Below are 19,633 nucleotides of genomic sequence, written 5' to 3' on the forward strand. Positions count from 1 at the left end.
ATGCATCAGATGATTATTGACTGATATTTGTATTTGGGGTACTTAGTTGCCACCACAGAGTTTATTTCTCAGTTAACATTATTTTTTTAATGATAATTTGTAACTATAGAGTTGCTTTTGTAAATTATAATAACAGTTTTGTAATTTGTAATGAATGGCATCATGTTTATGAGTCGAAAATTATTTTGTTTATTTCAAGAATTGACCTTAGTTCTCCATTTTACTTTAAACTTTTTCTCTTCTTTGCCTTTAGTTGACTTCCAGAACACTGAAATGATAGTGAATTTGCTAACCTCCTCTCTCTTTCAGGCTAGAGAATAGCTTTATCTGTCATTGCTATTTCCTGTGGATAAGAATTGCTTGTATTTATCTATATTTTAAATTTTCATTATATTATAGATTCTTTTTCCTGGAATTATTTTCTGTAATTCTGTACACACTTTCAGAATTCTTTTAGTAAAAGTTTTTGGGGTTTTATTTATCTAAAGTTGTCTTTGTTTAAACCTTACTCTTAAAGAACATCTTTGCTAGATGTATTATCTGGGGTGACAGTTATTTTCTCTTAGGCTTTTGAGGGTATTATTTAGCTGTTTATGGCTTCTTTTGTTGCAACTCTCTAATCTCATGATTAGAGAGTACTTATGTGTCCTTGTATTGAACTCCGTATATTTATCAGTTCATTTAATCTTTATAACAACCTTAGGATAATATATTATTATTAGAATTGTGGGAAAATACACAGGCACAGAAAAATTAAAAGATCTGTGAGTGTGATGAGGCCAAAATTTGAAACTAGGAGTTCTTATTCTAAAGCCTGTGCTCTTAAACCACTGCCATGGCCAAGCAAATATTCAAAAATAAGAACAAAGGATGACTAATGGTACTAAATATTAAAGTTGAGAGAGAACTATAATAAAACAGGGAGGTATATTTTTCTGGGTAGATAGATTATATAATTGCTATTATATTGTCATTACTGTTAATCTTGTTCCCTCATCTATGAGATCAGGATATTAATAGGACTTACTTTATAGAGCAGTTGTGAAGAGCAAGTGAGAAAATATGGGTGTGTGTTCACGTACACATGTATGTTTTACATTTTATTACACCTTATAAAATGCCAAAAACATACACTGGAGAAAAGATAGTCTCTTCAACAAATGGTGCTAGGAAAACTGGAAATCCATATGCCACAAAATGAAATTTAACTCCTATCTTTCACCATGCACAAAACTCAAAATGGATCAATGGCCTAGGAATTAAACCAGAGAACTTGTATCTAATAGAAAAAAAAGTAGGCCAAAATCTCCATCATGTCCGATCAGGCCCCTACTTCCTTAATAAGACTTCTATAGTACAAGAATTAAAATCAAGAATTAATAAATGGGATGGATTCAAACTAAAAAGCTTCTTTTCAGCAAAAGAAACAATCACTGAGGTGAATAGAGAGCCTACTAATTGGGAACAAATTCTTACAACACGCACTTCAGATAGAGCACTAATCTCTAAGGTGTATAAAGAACTAAAAAAGCTAAACACCATAAAAACAAATAACCTAGTCAATAATTGGGCTAAGGAAATGAACAGATACTTCTCAGAAGGTGATGTACAATCAGTCAACAAATATGTGAAAAAATGTTCAATATCTCTAGCAATTAGAGAAATGCAAATCAAAACTACTCTAATATTTCATCTCACTCCAGTCAGAATGGCAGCTATCAAGAATACAAACACAGTATGTGTTGGCAAGGATGTGGAGAAAAAGGCACACTCATACATTGCTGGTGGGACTGCAAATTGGTGCAACCAATATGGAAAGCATATGGAGATTCCTTGGAAAATTGGGAATTGGACCCATTTGACCCAGCTATCCCTCTCCTCAGTCTATACCCAAAGGACTTAAAACCAGCATACTACAGGGACACAGCCACATCCATGTTTATAGCAGCACAATCCACAATAGCTAAACTGTGGAACCAACCTAGATGCCCTTCAGTAGATGAATGGATAAAGAAAACGTGGTATATATACACAATGAAATATTTCTCAGCAATAAAAGAGAATAAAATCATAGAATTTGCAGGTAAATGGATGGAGTTGGAGAATCTAATGCTAAGTGTAGTTAGCCAATCCCAAAAAACCAAATGCCGAATGTTTTCTTTGATATAAGGATGCTGATTCATAGTGGAGTTGAGAGGGGGAGCATGGGAGGATTAGACGAACTCTAGATAGGGCAAAGGGGTGGGAGGGGAAGGGAGGGTGCAGGGGGGTAAGAAAGATGGTAGAATGAGATGGACATCATTATCCTAAATATATGTATGAAGAAGACACGAATGGTGTGAGTATACTTTTTATACAACCAGAGATATAAATAATTATGCTCTATATGTGCAATATGAATTATAATGTATTCTGCTGTCATATATAACAAATTAGAATAAAAAAAGAAAGTTTGGATTAATGATTAAATATATATGAAAAAGGCTGTTATAAATATGATATTGGAGGCAGAAACTAAATAAAAAGATTGAGATATCTGACTACATAAAAATTTAAAATTTGGGGGGTAAAAGCAAGTGGAACACCATCTAAATCATTAATCCACAGTATGCTAGATTAGTACAAACATTTGTGGCATGAATAATACAAGGTACTATGCTTAATATATAAGGACCTTTTATTTAAATAATAAATAGAAAAATGAACATTGAACATATAGTCTTTCAAAAAAATTACAAATGATCAATAGATAGAAAAAGATGCTAAACTTCACTAGTAATTGAAAACAACAACCACCCTCCTGCCAACCCTCTGCCACAGCAGACACTGACGAACAGCAATCATGGCTCTGTGCTGCTCTGTGCCATGGGCTTCAACTAGGGCCATAAGGTGACAGCCTGAACAGGCCAAGGCACAGTTGGTGGTTTGGGTACCTTATCAGGTATATCACTTCTTGTGAGGCCTGTGATCTGAGAGGTGTATGGCATGCCAGGGAACTACTAAAAATCTCCAAGGACAAATGGGCCTCCAATTCATTAAGAAAAAGGTGGGGACACAACATCTTCGCCAAGAAGAATCAAGAGGAGCTGGACAATGTTGTGGCCACTATGGCCACCATAATGAAGCAGGTGCCAAGAAGACTGAGTCTCTTCTGCCCTTTATGCATAATGACACAGAAAAGAAGGAGAGAGAGAAGACACTAAATATTCAATACAAGTTTCACCTGAGACTTAAAAAGATAGTCTATCAAGAATAAATACAAAATAATAGTATATAAATAGACATAATGGAAGAAAAATAAGGTAACTACAAAGATTTTTGTTGGATCAGAAAATAGAGAGACTATCAGGATTGTTTCCTACTGTCCTTGAATTATAGGCATAAAGTCAACAAGAAGCTAGAAATGAGGACAGAGTTTAGCACCTTCTCTTCTGACAGGTTTGACATGTGGAAAAGAAAGACAAATAACCATAGTTGGTCCTATCATAGTTAAAGGGGTTGGTTGTAAAAATCAGGGCATCCTAGTTGAGCCCAGTGCTATACACCTATAACCCGGTTACTCAGGAGGCTGATGTAGGAAAATCTCATGTTCAAGGCCAGCCTCAATAGCTTAGACCCTGTCTCAAAATAAATAGAAAGGGGTGAAGTTGAAGCTTAGTAGTAGAATACCTTGGACTAAATATCCAGTACACAAAAATCAATTAATTAGTTAATCAATTAAAGAAAATCAGGGAGTCCTAAGGACAATGAGGGAAGGAATATACCAGTAGAGAAGGAAGAAATTGAAGTTTTGGAGTGGAGCAGGAAGGGGGCCAAGAGAGTTCAGGGAGATAGGGTACACTTTTGAGATAACTGTCTTTGTGTATAGAAATAAAGCTAGACTGAATTAGGAAGAGTGCAAGGACCAGAATGAAGATCTGACCCCTTTTTACTTTACACTATATTAGAGACAATTAGATTTAAATTTTTTCAAACAATTTTTTCTTTCATTCTCCCAACTTTCATCTCAGTTATTTTGTTTCTGGTCTTCTTCAGCTTGTAAAACCCACTCTAGTTTTGAAATCGTAACTATCAATCAAAAGTTGATTTATTATGTGGTTTGTGACCCCAGCTGGAAGTGCTGTCTATCTCTTGAAGACTCATAATTTCTTGTTTATACACTTTTACATTATTTTTAATTTGGAAGATTTTTGTTTCTACTAAATTTGGATTCCTTGAGGATAAGGACCATATTTTAGATCAAATTATGGTCATTTTGTATTATTTCAATTCACAGTGCCAACACAATGACTTCCTGTGGTAAACATGCAGTAAATATTTGCTAAATACATACTATCTGACACATTTATACTCAGCCTCTAAAGATATTTTGCCTTTTCTGTGAGCTAATTTTAAGGATTTATTATTTTTATTTATTTATTTAGTTGTAGTTGGGCACAATACCTTTATTTTATTTATTTATTTTTACATGGTGCTGAGGATCGAACCCAGGGCCTCGCATGTGCTAGGCTGAGTGCTCTATGACTGAGCCACAACCTCAGCCCCTTAAGGATTTTTTATTTTTAAATGTTATTTCTCTAACCTCTTCTAAAATGAATGTTTTTATTTTATAGATATGGTATGAATTGCCTTATTCAGTTTGAAGATTTTGCCAATGTGAATGCATTTCGTCTCCTGAACAAATATCGAAATCAGTATTGCACATTTAATGATGATATTCAAGGTAATAAAATTTTCAGCTTGTATGGACCAAAAATAATGTCTCAAAGTAGTTCATAATTTTATGATTCAAATTGAATAAATACATACTAAGTACCTACTAAAAGCTAAGAGTTACACTTAATAATTTCATGTATAATTTCTCATTTAATTTCATATATTTGAGAAAAGTATTCTGTGATTCTAGAAAGTATTAGATCCATGAGCTAGAGAATAAACTCTCAGAAATCTTGTGAAATCCCTGTTGATTATCATTGAACAAAGGAAATGTATGAAATGTATTATTCATTATTTAAGAATGAAATGTATATAGTTCTCTCTTTAGCTTTCTTTTCTGTCAGTCACAACTTCTAAGCTTCACCCCAGTAAGCGTTCTCTTTGTGTACAATGTGCCACATTTTATTTTTTATCTTTATAGATAGTTGGTTGCCTGCCATTAACCATGCCACCTTTGTTTTTCTACTTAAGACTTTAAACTCTCTCTAGCTCACACCTGTCCTCCACTCTGCCCCCGCATCCAGTGCTGCTTTACCATAAGAATTGTGTGCATACTGTTCCTTTATAGGCAGGGAGAGGGAAAATATAAACAAGAGTTCCTAAGGAAAACATAATTAGTTGTAGCAACTTGAAATAAGATCACAAATTGCTTCCATTTTACTAATTCTAGTAAATGTTTTCCAGTGTTGTTATCTTTCTTGAATTCTCAGTAGCATTCAATACTCATGATTTATCTTCTTTTTCTTGGTTTCCATATCATAGTATTCTTATGACTTTTTCCTGTTTTATTGGCTATTTGCCTTTTTTTTCTTTTTGCAGGTTCATCCTTTATGTCTGTTTATTAAATGAAAGAATACTTCAATGCTCAGTCTCAAGACCCCCTTTTTAAATTTTTGTTATATCTTCTTGGGTATATATTTTAAATTCACATATGTGATAAGCAGATTTATTTCTCAGCTCCTACTTCTTTGAATTTCGGGCTGTATGCCCATCTCTTTGTTTAACATCTTCTCTTGGATATACCAAAAGTATTTCATATTCAGCATACCCAAACTCAAAATCTTATTTCCTCATCAAACCTAACATTATTCCAGTATTCTCAGTGAATTTCTGAGAGTTCTCTGTTCTTCAGCCTTTCCCACTAAATATAGCTTATTACTAAGTCTTGATTTCCTGTCATAAAAATGTCTCTTCCATAGATTTTTCTTCATCGTCCTGGTATAAGTTACTATTATTTTTCCTAAGCAACTGGTATTTTCTAGGAAGTCTATTCACTTTCTCTCTTACTTCCCCATCTTATGTTTTCTGCATAGGGTCTCTACCTTTTGCCAGATATAGATCTAAGTGCTGAAGATTTAGTGGGGAACAAAGGCGAAGTTCTCTCCTTGATATAGAAATCAGGCCATATTATTCCTTCCTTAAAATAATGTTTTTCCCTTGTACTTAGGATAAAAATTAAAATCCTGAATTTGGCTCAAAATTCATAGAGCCCTGTCTTTCTCTCTATAGTCTCATTATTTTTGCCATTTTAGTTATAATATCCTTTCTCAGATCTTGAGGTGACACGGCTTTTACTATTTATTTATTTATTTATTTATCTATCTATCTATCTATCTATCTATCTATCTATCTATCTATTTATTTATTTATACTTTGTATCCCAATGTTGATCTCTTCCTAGAATACTCTCCCCACCCACCATGTCTCATGTCAATCATGATGTGTCTCATGGAGATCTTCTGAATTTAGGTTTAGGTCTAATCCACCTTATAGATTCTGATGCATACACTTTTTATTTTCCTTGTATGTAGCTTTATATATTCATGTAAGTTAAAAAAAAAAAAAACTATGCTTCCCTCCCCACAAACTTTTAAGCTAGACAAGGGTAAGGACATGGCCATTTTACTCATCTCTGTGTCCTTTATGATTAACATAGTGTTTAGCCCAGAATGAATAAATGTGGTGTATCTAAAGCAGGATTTGGAAAAAGCCCACTGCCTGTTGTTTTATAGTAGCATAGCTATATGCCACTTTGTGTCTGTGGTGTGTATGGCTGTTTTCTTGCTGCAACAGCAGAATTAAGTCTGGGATAGATGTTGCATTGCACAAACCCTGAAATATTTACAGTTTGACTCTCTACAAGAAAAGTTTGCCAATCTTTGGTCTAAATGATTGAATTTGAGGGAACTAGAAAGAATTGATCTATGACATTAGACTAACTAGGGTAGGTTTGCATTTTGGAAAGATTACTCACATTGTCTAATAGTATAGAGAATAAGATTGATGGGAGCCAATTTGAAGATTGCTGTCTTAATCCAGTTTTTTTGTTCTAAGAAAATGCCAATAAAGTTAGAAGTAGACAGGCGATTGATTGTGACTGAGATTCTTTCTTCCTTGAAGAACTCTAAGAACGGCAGGACAGTAACAGGAAAAATGAGCAACATTATTACAGGTAGGGATTAAGAACACAAACTTAAGAGTCAGACTGATTTGCTTAGCTCCTTACTAGCCATGGACTTTTATTGATTTATGTAACCCTTCTATTAATTTTCTCACCTATGGCAGAAATTATAAAACAACTTCCTTTTTTTTTTTTTAAAGAGAGAGAGAGAATTTTTCAATATTTATTTTTTAGTTATTGGCGGACACAACATCTTTGTATGTGGTGCTGAGAATCGAACCTGGGCCACACGCATGCCAGGCAAGCGCGCTACCGCTTGAGCCACATCCCCAGCCCCCAACTTCCTTTTTTTAAGAATTGAAATTTTGAGACTAAAAAAAAGAGACTGAAAGAACTACTATAGGAGAGAACTAAAGAGCCAATTGACTATGAAACATAAAAGGATTCAATAAATGGTCATTTAGGATCTGGTTGAAATTGAATATAACAAAATGTATCATATCAGCAGGCTGAATGGCTTGAGTTCAGCAGTTTAGGAATGGACGAGACCAACATGGAAAGTTGAGTTTATCTACATTAGATATAGAAAGGACAACAGGATAAGAGCAAAAAGTTAAGTGATGACTGTGACACCAAACTGGAAAAGGAAGGAAGTGAAGATACAAGGACTCCTAGATCCGGTGGAGGCCTAGACATCCTATGAAGTCAGAGATCAGGTATTATTGTTACAGGGCAGAGGCCTGCCAGGAAGTGCAGTCTGTTGTGGAAAACCCCCTTCTAACCCTGATTCTTTAAATCATGCTAGAAAGATTTCAGACATGTGGCTCAGAGTAGCAGGCATGAGTCTATCAGAGAGGATAGGGAAAGTGAAAAGAGAGAGCATTATCTCAGAGATGAGAGGGATGGTGTATGTCCCCTGCCCTTCATTTTTATTGGGGGCTCCCAGGGAAATTTCCAGGGAGTTCTGCCCACCTCCATCTCTGGACTTTTCACTGACAGCAGGATGACATCAGATTTTCAATACGTTTCTGGGAGTCACAACTCTAGGTCCCTTCGGCCCATGCTGACCCGTTCTAAAGGGAACCTGTTCTTACAGATTTTATGGCTAGGGGGAATTATTCTTATCTCCCTGAGTTCTGGGATCTGTATAAGGGTCACAAAAAGTCTCCCCCTTCAGGGTAACTTGTATTTTTTTGGTCAGCATTTGGGACAGCATTTCTCCTTGCAGATAACAGTTCATTTGCTGAAGAATGTAATATATCCTGTCAATTTAAGCCAGACAGGGCTACAGGTAAATTGCTTTAAAAAAAAAAAAAAAGCATGTAGGGGTCAGCACAGTGGGCCCAGTTTATAGAATTATTTCCTTAACCCCATGTTCCTACCACTCACATCTGCCAATTCCCTATCACAGTGACAGTAACTGAATAAAAGAACTGAAAAGTAGGAGATTATAGACCATGAGTGAGGTATTCTAATATGATACTTTCAAGAAGAATTAGTTCTGAGTGACGGCAAGCACCAAAATGAAGTTTAGGAGGAAAATAGCCAAAGTGCACTAAAGATGATTGTCATTGGAAATGGCAAAGAACAGTTAAAATGCAAAATGGGAATGACAGTCTTCTCTCATGCAATTTATTAAGGACAAAATAATTATTTGTAAAAATACCCTATTGACTGAAACATACTTTATAAATATAATTTTTAAAATTTACCATATTTGGGGCTGGGTTTGTGTCTCAATGGTAGAGCTCTTGAGTGGCACATGTGAGGTACTGGGTTCAATCCTCTGTACCACATAAAAAATAAATAAATAAAATTATTGTGTCCATCTACAACTAAAAAAATTACCATATTTAAGTTATTTAATAGGACATAGCTATTTAAATTTAAAATGTTTAAAAATCATTTGTTTCATTTTACTTTCTAAAGTACAATAAAGTATTTGAGCAAATATTTCCTCAAATTCTTTGTAATATTAATTATATTTTGTACATTAGTGCCCATTTTCAAGCTAAAGATACTTAAGCTATTTAAATGTTGCTTTATTAATTTTTAAATTTTCTTTTTTGAATACTCATTCATGAGAAGTGAATATTGGAAAGATTCAAAAAGGGAATAAGCTGTAAAATTTTATTTAATTTTTTTTTGAGAGAGAGAGAGAATTTTTTTTTTTAATATTTCCTTTTTAGTTTTTGGTGGACACAACATCTTTGTTTGTATGTGGTGCTGAGGATCGAACCCGGGCCGCACACATGCCAGGCGAGCGTGGCTGTAAAATTTTAGATATTAAGAATCCTTATGTGAACTATAGAAATATAGCTTAATTGAGAATACTGTGCATAATGGTAGAGTGCTTTTGATGCTGTTTTGCAGCTGAGTTTTGCAGACCAGTGTCTTCAAGTCACTATCAATTCATTTTTAGATGATCTGTAGAAGAGTTACTAAGTAAATTATTTAACAGACCTATCCCTTTCTTTAGTATGTTTTTTTTTTTCATTTTATGGGCCTCATAGAAATGTTCATATTAGAAGTTAAAGACCAATTAGTGAGAATTAGAGTTTACTTAAATAAAAAGAATGTTAAATCCAAATCATTTTAAAAAAAGAAAAAAAGGGGCAACTATGAATTGAGATGAGAATTTCCACCAGCCAAGGCCAGGAATTTTGAGGTCAGTGCTTGGGGTCCATCAGAATTCCAGTCTAGAGCACAGGAAATTTGAGGCAGGAGCCACCTCAGGGTCAAGAGAAGGGCATAGAGGAGTCAAGAGGATTCACTGCAGAATATTTCTCCTGTATGTCACCACTATAGAGGCATTGCTTCACCCCAGCTTATCTGGCTTAAAAATATAATCTGCACTCGAATGATTGCTTATTTCCTCATAGAAATTTCGAGTCTTACTATCTCAGAAAAGAAGAAGATGGATTTAAAAAAAAAAAAATGTCTAATCTCTGACTATGGAAAACCATTGGCAAGTTTTTGGGCTTCTGACTAGAAACGACCAAACCATTTTATGCATTTCTCTATACCAAAATTGTGTCTTTATGACACATTTTCTCCATATGTTTCTTTTTTGCCTTTTTAACCTTATGCTTTTACCATTATGCCCACTGATGTAATATTTTCCCCACAGTGGGCACAGAAACTGCATTTCATTGCCAAGGAAAATAATTATATAACCATTACAGCCATACCATGTAAATAAATGTTTTCACACTGATCCTTGGATTTTTTTTCTTATTTTTTAAAAGATATGTACTTTAAATATTCTAGATATGTACTTTAAAAATTCTAACTTTTATGAAAATGATTTGATTAAAGAAAATGTACATAAAAATCTTTATTAGTGATCTAAAATAATCATAAATTATATAGGTTTTGGTTAAAAATCATATTAGGCCTGTTGGCCATTTCCTTGGGGAATTTGATTGTCACTCTCTTAGATCTTTTCTCTTACACTGCTCAAATTCCACAGAAAGGATTTTTCCAGTTTTTCTCATTTATTAACTTTCTGTCAATGTTAGCATTCTTTTAGTGTTCATTGAACTAAGAAGGAGAAGATTGGGTTGAGTACATAAATTTCTTTTCTTCTTTTTGTTTTTTTCAGTATTGGGTATTGAATCCAGGGTCTTGTACACGCTAGGCAAGCACTCAGCCACTGAGTGACGTCCCCAGTCACATAAATTTGTCATAATCTTACTTAGGATGGCACTCTTGCCTCCAATTATGCCTGCTGTCTTACAATCCAGACTCTTTAAAATATGAACCTCTAGTATTTTTCCCAGACTTTCAGAGTAGAGCAGGGTCAACCATTTGCCAGAAGCAGAGGGAAGCAGATCTGGATTCTAACTTCTCAGCAGATCCCCCCCGCCCCCATCCTTGTGGATTGAACCTAGGGTTTTACTACTGAGCCACATCCCCAGTTGTCTCACTTTTTTTCTTTTGAGACAGGGTCTTATTAAATTGTGGAGGCTGACCTTGAACTTCTGATCCTCCTGCCTCAGCCTCCTCATTTGCTGGATTACAGGCATGTACCACACTGTGCCTGGCTTCTCAGCAGATTTTTGACCAGTGCCCTGATGCCACCTAGCTGAGCCTTTTGAGAATTTTGCCATATCAGTCTATTCATTTCTTAACCATTACTACTGCTTGCCAACCACCCAGCTTTCTCAAGTTGGCCAAGTCATTTGTAATTTACCTATTTAAAAGCCTTCTAACATCTAAAATTTTATTGCAGTGCTTTTCTGTTCTCCGGTTTTTAAAAATCTTTTTTCTGTGTTTTTTTTTTTTTTTTTTTTTTTTAGTAGATTTTGTTGGGGAGAAGGAATACTAAATTTTATATTCATTATCCTATTTTTAGCAGATCATCATCCCTGCCTCAATGTCTTGCACGTGCTCTTCCTACTTAGTATGTCCTCCTTTCTGAGATCCTTGATCCTGGTGAATCCCTCAGTTCTGGGCTCAGGTAGTATGTGTTCTAGATGCCTTGAACCTAGTCTAGGTGAACTCCTCCTCCTACTGCTCGTTCTTATCATCTGACCTATTTATTTACTAGTACTTGAAGATTATAGTTCTCTAATTACATATTGGTCTCACTGATTTTTTAATATCATTTTTAAAAAATCAATGCATTATAATTGTACATTAATAGTAGGTTTTGGTCTCATTAATTTTATATAGTAATTCTGTTTAACAAATTATTAGGAGAGGTCATTCTTAAGATAAGACTGATATTTACAACCATAGCACAAACACAGGACAACTGGCAACTTCTGTTAATATTAAAGACACATTATACACAAATACAAATGTAGGTTGAATATCCCTTGTTCAAAATGTTTTGGAATAGAAGTTTCTAGATTTTGTAATATGTTTTTGCATATACATAATGAAATATCTTCAGTATAGGATCAAGTTTAAACATATAATTTGTTTCATATACACCATATCCACATAGCTTGAAGGTAATTTGATTAAATATTTTTAAAGTTTTTTTTACTACAACTCATCACATAAGGTAAGGTATAGAACTTTTCATTTGTGATGTCGTATCACTGCTCAAAAAAATTTTAGGTTTTAGAACACTCTGGATTTTTAATTTTTGGACAAGGTTGTCCATCCTGTAAAAGTTTCTAAAATTTTAAGAAAGATTCAATCTCTTTATTATCATGTTGACAGTGTTATATATTAAGCCCTATGACTGTCTGATTTACTAAACTTTTACTTTTTAACTTGAAAACAAAAGCTGTTGTGTAATAATGTATAATAAAAAGTTTTATGAAATTTAAGTTTTCCACATTTGTTCTCTTTTTTAAAGTGAAATTTAAATCAAGATAGTAGTAGGCCATCCATGTACAAGAATCAGGAACAAGTTAAATTTTTAAATTTTTAGTGGTGGGAGAAGTATCTTTCTGAATTTGTTGATTCTGTGGAAAGAAGATTAGGGCTTTTATTATACCTCAGGAAATATTATGGAATATATATTTAAATATAGGTTCCCATATCCAGTATGGATAGAGTATACTATTTTGCCATATTTGGGGTAATACGTCTGAACTTAAACTATTTTGCGTTTTAATACAGAGCCATGTGACATAACCATATGAAGACAAGTCACCACATTACAGTTAGACTGGGAATATTTTATGTTTGTCTAACTGTAAATACTCAGTTCTTCTTAAAATCAGAATAATAATGCAAATACAGTGAATGCTGATAAAACATGAACTTTTACTCTTTAACTGGTTAAATTTTGTGATGTTGGTAGAATCTGCGGAAACCCTTGAGATAATACAATCTTAGAGCTGGAAAGGAGTTTAGAGTTCCTGACATCTGAACTTCTGGCCAGTTTACTTCAAAATAACCCAAGATAGAGAGATCTTGCAATTCTGTTTGTAGATAATTACCTCACTAACTGAATGTCTGAACCTCTCTAATATCAATTCTCTTTCACTGTTTAACAAATCTAATGAATCCTGGTATATGGGACATCACTGACATCACTCTGATTCTGTCAATGTATATTCCCTATATGGATCAGCCAAATTTTTTGCACAGTATTCCATTTTAAGTAATGCATAGAAGAGTGAATTTTGTATAATCTATGACTTGTCACAATTTATAATATTGAAGTGGTCACTCAAAATTTTAAGCACTTTATTTTTGTAATCCAACTTGTGTCCCTAAATAAAAACACACACAAGAAGCATGTAGAGGCTGGGGTTATAGCTCAGTCAGAGCATTTGTCTAGCCTGTGTGATGTTCTGGGTTTGATCCTTAGTACTGCATAAAAATAAATAAAATAAAGGTATTATGTCCATCTACATCTAAAAAGATTTTTTTAAAAAAAGAAACATGTAGGCCTTCAATAATTATTATTTATTGTGATAGTTATTTATTACTACCTAGTTATTCAAGAAGGAAACAAATCAAAAATGGTAAAGAATAAATACTCTGGTGGTGAAATGTTTAATATCTTTGGTATTTGGCATATATAATACTCTATCATTGTGTCATTCATCAAACCTATTCTGATCTAGGTTTTATCTAAATAAGGGCATTTGAAGTTTAACTAGGCTTTACTATTCAGTCAAATGATCTAGGAAACAGGTAGAATGTTACTTGAGGATTAAAATGTAGATATAGCTGGAAGGTAATGCAAAAAACTGCAGGGTTTTATTTCAAGAATAAGCCATAAAGATGCTGAACTTTATAACTATGTTCAAAGCAAGACAAATGCTCTGTGATCTGTGAAAGCTTATATGGTGAAATAATATAATTAGAACTGGTGTAGTTTCTATACCTGTGAGGTGTGATGAGAAAAATGCAATTTTTATCCCAAGTAAACTTTACATTAATTTTATATAATAGCACCTGTGGGATTTACCAATGATTATCTAGATAGAAAGCCAATTAAAGAATTCCATAACATCATTTTAATTGCCATTAACTGTTGCCTTTTCAAATTGAAAAACTAAAACATTAAACTCGAAATATCAAAAACATTTTTCTATCAGCATCTTAATTATAAGCAAGCATTTATTATGTGTCTCCTTTGTACAAAGATGAGTAATAGATTTCAAAACCTCAATAGTAATTTAGGTGGAAGAATCTAATAGACTTACTATTTTTCTTGTCTCATATAGTAAAACTCTTTTTTACAGATAAGGGTACTGACATACAAAGTTATTTCTCTAAATCCTTTCAACTAGTAAGCAGGGTGAGCTGGAATCCAAATTAGAATTCAAAACCTGTGCTCTTATTCATTGCATTATCAAAATAAGTCACAATTTTTGGGAAAGTTTTCAAGGATAGTAGTTAGCTACTATCTTCAAATATTTGTTAGTAGCCTGAGAATTTCACTTCATATGCAAGCAAGGAATCTCAGGTTCTCTTTCTGTACCAGCTAAACTGTTGTGTGAGGATTTCAAGATGTGAATAAAGCCTTAGAATTTGGCAGGATCTACATGAGGATTACTCAAGGATATTTATTACTTATTTCAGGAACAGCATCTGTTGCAGTTGCAGGTCTCCTTGCAGCTCTTCGAATAACCAAGAACAAACTATCCGATCAAACAATACTATTCCAAGGAGCTGGAGAGGTACCTGCCTTGCATAATAGTCATGTTCTCCTAAACTAATGAATGTATAATTAGTGTTAACTACCCATTAATTTAAGTTTCAAAATATTGTTTCATTGTTTTTAGCATATTACAACTATTGGCTTTATTGAAGGTTCTCAAATTAAGTATTGTGGCATGTTAATTTTTCATAGGAGACTTTAGTATAGAGCTATGAAGATACTTTCCAAAGTTTTAAGTTTGCAAGATTATTAAATGTTGCCATAGGTTTTCATTGTGCATATTTAGGGTATCATGGAGGAAAAATAAACTTCCCATGTATAATTATGTATTTAAGTATTCAAGCTGGAATATCTGATGCTGATTTCTAGTATCCTCCAGTATCACATTCAAAAGTTGTCTTAACTCCAAATTCAATGTGCACATATATAACTATATATGCTTTTAAGAAAAAAAATCTTGGAAGGAGATTGTAGCAAGACCAAATTATATTGTTTTCTATTATCATTGTGTATAATTTAATCATTTGAAATAAAATTAGACTCCAGTAATAATAATTCACCCACCAAACAGAAATTAAAATGTTAGTTTCCTTCTGGGAAAACTGTCAAAAAATCTCTAGAATTATAGTCTCTGTAGAATTAATAAATGGGGAAATACTTTGTGCATATGTGTGTATATGTATATATATACATTCATATACATACACATTTAAGAAACTAAATTTTTAAGTTTAATGTGATTATAAATAAACAGAACACTATATCACTCTGTGGAAATTTATGTACATTATATTGTTTTTCATTTTTCTTGTTCATTTTGCTTCAAACAAAATAAATGAACTAGAACTTAAATGCCAAGGCATAAGTATTCAGAATGTAAATCACAAATTCACTTTCAAATTGAAATAAAAATCAAGCCTAAATAATAGCTTTGACATTTGAATTCTTTGTTTTGTGGATTATGACATACTGTGTTTAATTTTGGTAAGCTTCTTTGAATTTGCAAAGGTTTTTGATGAATGGCACAGATCAGATCTTGATAATCAGCAGTCAAGAAGTAGTCATGGTTGTGTGTTCAAAACCTGTTTGTTTCTGACAAGATATTGAGATTTCATAGATTTCAAAAAATTTACCAAATACCAAGGAAGTTGATTTCTTTAATCTCACAGGGAATTTAACAGTACTTACTTTGTCCAAATAGAGTAAATAAACACTGGGGAACACATATTTTTTTTGTCTATTTCATTCCTTTACCTAATGATCAGGTTCCCATTCCAATGACTAGTCTTCCTTCTTCAAATTTAATTAAAAGAGCTTGAGCCTGACAATAAACAGTACAATCCAATGAGCAAGTTTCACCAGCTCATTAATTTCAGTGTTTTCCCATTGGAACAAATCTTGATTATATTAATAGGATTAAAAATACTAACAATCAAGGATATCACTGGTTTATGTGTAGCTAAATAGCAAACCATATAATAGTGGTGCTATTGTAGTCAAAGTTAATAATTGTTATTTGGTTCAACCCAATGTGACAAAAATACTTTTCTCAGAGCCATTTTATACTTCCTTATTAACAAGACAAAATCAGGTGAACTGTCAACCCTTGATAATATATCACATGAAACAACTTCTGAAATTTTTATTTTCATAACTTCTTTTTCAGGCTGCCTTAGGGATTGCACACTTAATTGTTATGGCCATGGAGAAAGAAGGTTTACCAAAAGAGAAAGCCATCAAAAAGATATGGTTGGTTGACTCAAAAGGATTGATAGTTAAGGTAAGAATTTATTATTTTTTGACCATAAATATCAATATGCCATCCTGGATAACCATCTCAACAACTACTTCCATTTCCATCACCCCACTTTACACTGTGTGATAAATTTAGCCTTTTGACCTCAATGGTCATATTGATACTCTTTTGAATGAAGGAAACTTTGACTCAGGAACAACATATGTAGACTCATTACAACCGAATGGATTGTCAGTCCATTTGAATTACTTGAGTTTCCAAATGAGGCAGTTTGATACTGATACAGATGAAACTCCTAATATAGCACCATTTGTTAAGAGCTGTTGGTCAGCTTGCACACTAGCTAGAAAGGAAGGAGGGAAAAAATGAAATAACTGCATTTCACCTGCTACTTTATCTCAGCCCCCTTTTCTGATGGCTTGGAAGGGAATTCCTGAGAGAAGAACTTTAAAAATAGTTAGGCTGTTTGAAAGTTAACTTACCTGTACCTCAGTTTCTCCAACTTTAGTACAGACAGTAGTATCTAGTTCATAGGGTTATTGTGAGAACTAGAATGGGTATGTGACCATGTGGCCATATGGAAATGAGGCATTGTTATTACATGTACATTTCAATCACTCTTCTAAAAAATATATATACATTCCCTTTTTATATGAATGTAAATTTTAAGGATTAACAAGTGATAAGCAGTGTAATTTAATATAGATATAAATGGAAATGTGTTGAAACTTTCTGGAAAGCTGTTTAATGTTTATCTAGAACCTTTAAAGATTTATGCTTCTTGGCCATTTGTTTCCATTCTAAGAATGGATCCTGTTGAGATAGAAATGTATATGATACTTTACATATGATGATGTTATCACAGCATTATTTATAATAGTGATATTTTGCCACACTAATTATGATTGTGATATGTTACACTTACCTAAATATAGTATAATTATGAAATAGCTACATAGGTGAAATATATATGTGTTTAAAATTGTTTCAAAGATAAATAAATGACCTATTAAAAGATTCATAATATACTGTTAGATGAAAAAAACAAAATATATGACTTCTGATTTAAAAGTATAGTTATGTCTAAGAGCTATAGAAGGGAATATATCATACATTATTATAATTATTTTTGTATGTGTATAGTGCTGGGGATTGGACCCAGAATCTCGAGCATGCCAGACAAGTGCTCTGTCATTGAGCTGTATCTCCAGCCCTAAAATTTAAATTGTTTTTAGTTCCTTTCTGTATAGTCTAAATTCTTAGTAGCTGTTCTACTTTAAAGCTATAAAAATATGTTTTTAATAATTAATCTACATTAATAAATTTTGCCTGAAAGGAAGAAAAAATAATGTGCATAATTTTTATAGCAAATAAGTATGCTTATACAGACTTTTGTTTTAGCTTTTGTTTTTGTTTTTTCCAGACTTTTGTTTTAACTTTTGTTTAAAAATTGCTATTCCTTTGAAGAATGAGCATAACAACAAAAATTTGTACACTGTGATCACTGTATATGTTGTGGTCATGAAATGTAAACATCTACTGAATGAAATTTTCTGCAGTTCAGGCATTGTTCCAAGCCTCTGGGGATACAATAAGGCCCTTATCTCAGGAAACTCACAACCTAATGGGAAAAACGCAATCCACAAGTTACAGTACTATCTGAAAGCATTATTACATAAATGGTACCAGGGTGCACAGGGGATGATGCTCCTAATCACACTAAAGAGAAGTGTGGAGGTACTGAGGAAGATCTGGAAATAAGGTGTTTTCTTAATGCTGAGTTGAAAAAGAAAAGTTCCTATGTTTGAAACTGAAGTTCATAAACTTCATATGTTTGAAACTGAAACAAGGGATGTATGGTCCCTGAGAGATCTTGAATGAAGCTAATAATAATATCTTTCATTTTTTAAATATCTATAAATTCTGATACAGTGTCTACTACATATCTGGTAATCAATAGTTTGTCAAATAAATTAATTGAATAGTGAATGGATTTCCAAGTGTTAAAAACCATGATGTAAGAGACATTGAAGGACAGGTTGGAAAGGAAGCAAATGGCAAGTGACTTAAGACCTTTTTTATCCTGAAGATGAGCCATAAAAGAATGTGTGCACAGGGTTTGCCTCCTCAGTCATTATGATTACATTATGAAAGATAGTTTGAAAAGAGGGAAAAACTGCAAAGAGGAAACTAGTTACAAAGCTGTTGCAATAATTCATATCAAAATTAATTGAGACTTTACCATGGAGTTGAGCAAAAGAAGCTTGATTAAGTTGATGTTTAGGAAATAAGACTGGCATACTTAGTAATTAGATAAATACAGGAGGAGGAATAGAGTAGAGGAAGAAATCTAGCTGGACTCCTTAACTATCTAGGTAAATGAAGCAACCATTAACTTAAAAAAAAAAAAAAAGGAAAAAAGAACAGACCAGTTCAAGGGAAAAATAAAATAATGAGATGAGTTTTACACAAAGCAAGTTTAAGGTGCCTGTGGAGACTTAAAATGGAAATGTCTCTTTGGCAATTGGAGATCTAGTACTGAACTTCAGGGTGAGGATTGGGTTAGAGATATGGATTGGGGATCATCAGTCTGTAAATAGAGTTATGGAGGATGTGGAATATATAAATTGTGTTGTCCTTAGGGCCTATAAAAAATCCAAATGCAGAAGTCTGTGACTGCTTTTCTTTTGTGGATCCTAATAACATTTTAATGTGAAATTTTCATAAAAATATACATATTTTATCTCAAATAATTTTAACATAGATTTACTGGTCTAAGACTCCAGATTCCATGGGAATTAATTATTAATAATTAATTATTCAATAATTAGAATAATTGAAGTTGTTGGCTAGACCTAATCAGTCACTTTTACTTCAAGTTTTTTACTAGCCAAAATAAAGAACATATAATTCTGCTTGCCAAGATAAAGTTAAATTTAAGAAGTTTGTTTTATATTTTAAAGTTTATGTTCTACTTAATATAAAAAGACATAAGTTTTAGTTAATGTTTTCATGTTTTTTAAAGTCAAAATTCTTGTATTGTTCTTTGTGGTGGAATTAATAAATCTTGGAATAACTTGAAAATCAGCATAATCTTGCTTTCATATTTGCATAATACTTTTGTTTTTGTTATCTTTCATCCTTAGCAGTTATACATCTCCTGAAAGCCAATAATAATAAT

The 19,633-nt window shown here is 33.0% G+C and overlaps 1 protein-coding gene across 1 annotated transcript in view; it reads left to right on the plus strand.

The window, feature by feature from the left end:
• The window catches only part of Me1 (malic enzyme 1), a 145,348-nt gene that overhangs the window by 103,510 nt on the left and 22,205 nt on the right, over positions 1–19,633 (plus strand). The window contains 3 exon segments of the mRNA XM_005324753.5: positions 4,614–4,723; positions 14,618–14,715; positions 16,363–16,476. Coding sequence (XP_005324810.2) covers positions 4,614–4,723; positions 14,618–14,715; positions 16,363–16,476 — 322 coding nt within the window.

The sequence above is a fragment of the Ictidomys tridecemlineatus genome, chromosome 8 (assembly GCF_052094955.1).
Source record: "Ictidomys tridecemlineatus isolate mIctTri1 chromosome 8, mIctTri1.hap1, whole genome shotgun sequence".
NCBI lineage: Eukaryota > Metazoa > Chordata > Mammalia > Rodentia > Sciuridae > Ictidomys > Ictidomys tridecemlineatus.